This window comes from Pyrus communis, chromosome 11 (assembly GCF_041283825.1).
Source record: "Pyrus communis isolate YQ-2024b chromosome 11, ASM4128382v1, whole genome shotgun sequence".
In the NCBI taxonomy this organism is placed as follows: domain Eukaryota; kingdom Viridiplantae; phylum Streptophyta; class Magnoliopsida; order Rosales; family Rosaceae; genus Pyrus; species Pyrus communis.
This window is the reverse complement of record NC_142575.1, coordinates 26215997-26221782: the sequence shown is the minus strand read 5'-3', so window position 1 is coordinate 26221782 and position 5786 is coordinate 26215997. Positions and strand designations below refer to the sequence as shown.

The 5786-nt window shown below is 37.7% G+C and overlaps 1 protein-coding gene across 1 annotated transcript; it reads left to right on the top strand.

Moving 5' to 3' along the window:
* The first annotated feature begins 426 nt into the window (after nucleotides 1-426).
* LOC137742547 (G-type lectin S-receptor-like serine/threonine-protein kinase At4g27290) lies at nucleotides 427-3972 on the top strand. The gene is made up of 7 exons (XM_068482450.2): nucleotides 427-1922; nucleotides 2075-2197; nucleotides 2319-2452; nucleotides 2549-2759; nucleotides 2860-3097; nucleotides 3193-3343; nucleotides 3435-3972. The coding sequence occupies exons 1-7, from the start codon at nucleotides 644-646 to the stop codon at nucleotides 3732-3734; spliced, it is 2436 nt and encodes an 811-aa protein (XP_068338551.2). The 5' UTR covers nucleotides 427-643; the 3' UTR covers nucleotides 3735-3972.
* The last annotated feature ends 1814 nt before the right edge of the window (nucleotides 3973-5786 follow it).

Genomic DNA, 5786 nt, shown 5'->3' with positions numbered 1-5786 from the left:
ATTTCTTCGATTTACCTTGTCAATAGGGTTTGTTGTGATCTGTGAGGATGTAAAGTTAAACCTTGACCAAAACCAAGAGCACTGCCTTCTTCCTCAAGGGTGTGTTTTAGTCCACGTTTCTCGTTGAAAGTTGAAAGTCTGATTAAAGTTTTCAACTTTCCACTAAAATATCCTTTTTATTATTGTATTTTGCAATCAAGTTTATCGACCACATATTGATAATTATATCATTTATACATCTATAGACTATAGCCATCGTAGGATTAAATTAAATTATCAATACTATAGGCGACATGTTTGTCTTCTATCGACAATCATATCATCGATACATCTCATCAATACATCTATAACCGTACAATTAAGTTACCAATAATACAAACAACACGTCCGCATCTATAAAAAAATAAAAACAAAACATTGAAACTCATGATTAAAAAAAGCTCACTTGTTAATATCGGCGGTACATCCGCATTTTCAGTACCAAATCTTTATCGTAAGAAAAAAGGGAAAAACAAAATCTGCCGTCCCAAGTCAATGTCTGATACAGCCAAGTCAACTCCGTTTAGTTCATAGTCTTTGCCCTGCTAATCCTCCATCAAGTACTATCAAAACTTGAACTTTTAAAGCAGTAATCTAGTATTCAATGGAGCTCCTCTGTTTCATGGTTTTCAGTATTTGTTTGCTCTTCCCTGTGAGCCAAACTTCATCAGCTGCTGATACCATCACTGCATCTCAGTCCCTCAGCGATGGCAAATCGTTGGTTTCTTCTCCCGGCGGAATATTCGAGCTTGGTTTTTTCAGTCCAGGCATCTCCAAGTCTCGTTACTTGGGAATCTGGTACAAAAATATCACAGTCCAAACCGTTATTTGGGTTGCAAATAGGCAGTCTCCAATCAATGGTTCCACTGGCAGTTTGATGATCAACACCACAGGGCATCTCGTCCTTCTCGAGAACAACCAGACAGTTATTTGGTCTGCGAATTCGTCGAAACAAGCCAACAGCCAGAGTCCTGTCCTGCAGCTGTTGGACAATGGCAATCTTGTCCTGAGAGACGAGAGGGATACCAATTCAGGGATCTACTTGTGGCAAAGCTTTGACTACCCTTCTGATACTTTACTGCCGGGAATGAAGCTCGGGTGGGACCTGAAAACCGGACTTAACCGGCGTGTAACAGCATGGAAGAGTCCGGACGACCCTTCTCCGGGGGACTTTATATGGGAGATGGTGCTGCACAACAATCCTGAGCCTGTTATGTGGAAAGGGTCTAATGAGTTCTTGAGAAGCGGTCCATGGAACGGTGTTTTGTTCAGTGGAAGACCCCCTAAGGCGCTTCCGGCTTTGAACTTCACTTTTGTCTCCAATGAGGATGAGGTTTACATGATATTTCAGATGGTGAACGAGTCGTTGCTTGGACGGATGATTATGAACCAAACCATATCATTTCGCCAGCAGTGGATTTGGTCACAGGCAGAACAGAATTGGACACTCTACGGATCGTTTCCAAGAGACCCTTGTGACAGTTATGGCCACTGTGGTGGCAATGGCAATTGTGTTCTTGGTTCATCGCCAATTTGTCAATGTTTGGAGAGGTTTGTTCCTGCGTCGCTTGAGAAGTGGAAATTGAACGATTTTTCAGGAGGTTGCGTGAGAGGAAAACCGTTGAACTGCAAGAATGATGGGTTTGCTAAGTATCACGGGTTGAAATTGCCGGATACTACGCATAGTTGGATAAATAAAAACATGAACCTCGATGAATGCAGGGCCAAATGCTTATCTAATTGTTCTTGTTCGGCTTATACAAACTTGGATGTGAGAGGAGGAGGCAGCGGTTGCGCCATCTGGTTTGGTGATCTTGTTGATATTAAGCAAATCCCGGGTGGTGATGAAGATATATACATCAGGATATCTGCTTCAGAACTAGGTATAAACTCAAGTACAATTTCTCTATTGTGTGTTTACTCTTTACTAGTCCAATTTGATCATTAGGGATTTAACGTCCCTTTTAGCTTAATTGTGTAATTTTGTCTGGTGATCAACTACGTATGTTAATAATGTCTCGATTCGTCTACAAAGGAGGGAAAGACGAGAAATGGAAGATAGGAGTGATAGCTGCGTCTGCATTTGCTGTAATTGTTGGGATGCTCTTCGTTGGCTATTGTTACATTCTAAGATTCAGAGGCAAGAAATATCTCAAAGGTAAAACTATCTGCTCTAACCTCCAGTGATGAAAATTCCCAAAAGGTCTTTTTCGATATATAATTATAGAATCATTAGTTTATTATCACTTATTGTTGTTACTTTTTAATGATTATATAAGGTGAGGACATTGAGGAACAGAAGGAAGATGACCTGGAGCTGCCATTGCTCGACTTCACAACAATAGAGAGTGCCACTAATTACTTTTCGATCAACAATAAGCTTGGAGAAGGTGGTTTTGGACCTGTATACAAGGTAATTTTTGGTCTGCTAGCACATGAAACGTAATTTAAGGAAGCACTTGATTCCTGAAGGAGTAACAATCTTTCGGAAAATGTGAATAATCTTCAGGGTAGATTAGTAGAGGGACAGGAAATTGCAGTCAAGAGGCTTTCGAAAAGCTCTGGACAAGGAATAAAGGAGTTCAAAAATGAAGTAATACTGATTGCCAAACTTCAACACCGAAACCTTGTGAAGCTTCTTGGTTGTTGCATTCAGGGAGAGGAGAAATTGCTGATTTATGAATACATGCCCAACAAAAGCTTGGACTACTTCCTTTTCGGTGTGTTCCCTTAAAATTCTGTTTCTTGTTGGACTTTATTTTTAGTTTGATCCCTTGAAATTCTGATAGTTTATGGGACTTCAAATTTACAATTTTCCAGATGAAACACGGAGTAAGTTGTTGGATTGGCCTCAGCGCTTCCAAATTATCTGCGGGATTGCTAGGGGGCTTCTCTATCTTCATCAGGACTCCAGACTGAGGATTATACACAGAGACCTCAAACCAAGTAATGTTTTACTCGATAGAGATATGAACCCGAAAATCTCAGATTTTGGTCTTGCTAAAACTTTTGGTGGGGATCAAACTGAAGGAAATACAAACAGAGTGGTTGGAACATAGTAAGTATTTTTGACACATTCTTCGCATAATATACATTATGTGTCCTTTTGTTTGCATTTAACATGCTCAATTGTTTCAATGATCTCCTCTACAGTGGTTACATGGCTCCTGAATATGCTACCGAAGGGCAGTTCTCTGTAAAATCTGATGTCTTTAGCTTCGGTATTTTACTGCTAGAGATAATCAGCGGAAAGAAAAGTAAAGGATTCTATCATCTGAACCACCGGCTTAATCTTATCGGAAATGTAAGTTACAAAAGTATGTTAAAGCACAATTTCGTTTCATTCTGCATGCTAAAACAATTGATTACTGATTAAAATGCTTAACATGTGTTAGGCATGGAGATTGTGGAAAGAAGGAAGGCCACTAGAACTGATTGATAAAGGGCTTGGGAACTCATGCACTCTATCAGAGGTGCTGCGATGCATCCACGTCAGTCTCTTGTGTGTGCAACAGCAGCCTGAGGACCGGCCAACCATGTCATCTGTCGTTCAGATGCTATGCAGCGAAAGCACCTTGCCTGAGCCTAAAGAACCAGGGTTTGTTCCGGAAAAGGGTTTACTCGACGGAGAGTTTCCCCTAATCAATGAACCGTCATCTAATGGATTAACCATTACACAGCTCGAGGCTCGTTGATCATATAGATCTATGCTGTGTTGTTTTGGCATACATAGTATATAAACCTTAAATCCTCCAGTATCCTAGTTAAACTAGTCCTTTTTTATTGAAAAGTTCTTGTTTGCAGGGGATAAATGTCATTTTCTACCTGCAACAATGTACTCAATATTAAAACAACCAGTGCCATTTTCACTCTACGTGATATCTGGGGTTATAACGACAATCTCTCCAGCGAATAAGAAAATCTGTTCAAGTATATATTGAGCATGCATGAACCATTAATTTCAAACAAAGTAGCAGGGCGGTCCTGAGATTTTTGAGGTTCTGGGCGACGCCAAAAAATATGCTCTAACTTCCTGTAAGAAAAATTATTTGTTTTCTCATGTAAAATTTCAAGAAAATTATACTTAGAAAAGCTTTTCAAACTCAATAATTTAGAAACACGGAAAAACTAATTTAATTTGTATTGAGAGAAGGAAACTAAAAAAACCCTGCCCATGGATGATGAGTTTTGTTCCCCTTGTATCTGAACTTTTAAATTATTTTCATATAATCGTGAGGTGTTTTTCTTATTTACTAACCTTGTCAATACGGAACTAAAAAAAATATTCATATTTTGGAGTCTTTAATTGATATAGGCAATGAATGAGCACCAAATTAAACCTAGTAAAGACATACATATATTAATTTATATATTAAGGGCTAATGCTAGGGAGACCAACTTGTTAAGTCAAATTTTGTAAACCATATGGTGTGATTGTTGATGATTGGATTATTACTTAAGTGTTGATTAATACGCTTATTTTCTATTAGTGACACATTATATGAGTTGCAAATTTAGTCTAACAATTTGGTCTACCTAGCATTACTCTTTGTTGAAGGTTAGACTTGAATTGGAATGAATGTCAAAAAGTTGCAACTCACATAGCTACTAGTTAGTAGTTATAATTGAATAGAAGGTAAAAAAGAATTAACAACCAAACAAAAATTTGTAAAAATTGGAAAGAAAAAAACACACATAGCATTTTGAACGCAAGACCTCCACAATAATTTTAAATAGCAAAAACCAATACTTCTGGTTAAACTTCTTGGGTATTTGACCAAATTTTGTAAGCTTATACCCTTATGGAAAGAAATTCATAAAAATTGGAAAGTAAAATGATATGGTTTTGAACCCAGACCTTCTCTTTATTGAGAAGAAACCAACCCTTCTTGTTAAACTTCTTTCAAATTAACCAAATTTTATAAATTTATATTCTTACAAAAATGTAAATGGATCTACCGTCTTAATGTTTTTTGTGCATCCAATTTTTTAAGGTCCCGGACCATCACCATGTTCGCATTGGGCCAGGGCCGGCTCTGCAAAGTAGCCTACATAACTCATAACGCAATGAAGGAACGAAGGAAGACGACTAAAACCGATTCATGAAGGGCTCGGGAATTCCTGCACTCTATACGACTACTGTATTATGCATCCATGTGATTTTTTGTGCGCCTTTCCTGAGGACAAGCTAAGATTGTCGCATGTAACACATGTATGCGATACGAAGAAATTTAAAATTTTCACTAAAAAATCAATTGACAATATAGGAAGTAACCTTACTAAACACGACATGTTTCTTCTAGTAAAATGATTTACTCAACGAAGATTGTCTTTACTTAACAAGGCTCGTTAAGGATCATTCGGTTTTATCATCAATTTGATGCAGTGTTGTTTATCACATATTATACAAGTCCAACCGCAAAAACAAACTTTCAAATAAAAATAAACTATATTATGTTAATTACCAAACGTATCAGTCATCCAACAACTATCTTCTGCGTCTGCCTCTCCTTTTTTTTCAAACTATAAATTCTCTGTTCTTTTGAAATGTTGGATATCCCATACTTTTTAGCTGTTAGATTTGTAGATAGAAATATAATAATAATTTGTTCAGAATATCAAATTCTCAATCAGACCCCACACCCTCTAGAACAAGCGAATATTTCACCACTGTGGGCCCACACGAAGTCAACAATCCTGTGGGTGGAGGTCAATTGCAGAATACAATATTGTATTTATTGTAACTT

What these genes read in the sequence shown, in the direction of transcription:
- LOC137742547 (XM_068482450.2), top strand. Translation starts at nt 644, where the DNA reads ATGGAGCTCCTCTGTTTCATGGTTTTCAGTATTTGTTTGCTCTTCCCT. An exon ending in GATATCTGCTTCAGAACTAG is followed by an intron (nt 1,923 to 2,074) that starts GTATAAACTCAA and finishes TCGTCTACAAAG; the next exon opens with GAGGGAAAGACGAGAAATGG. An exon ending in AGGCAAGAAATATCTCAAAG is followed by an intron (nt 2,198 to 2,318) that starts GTAAAACTATCT and finishes TGATTATATAAG; the next exon opens with GTGAGGACATTGAGGAACAG.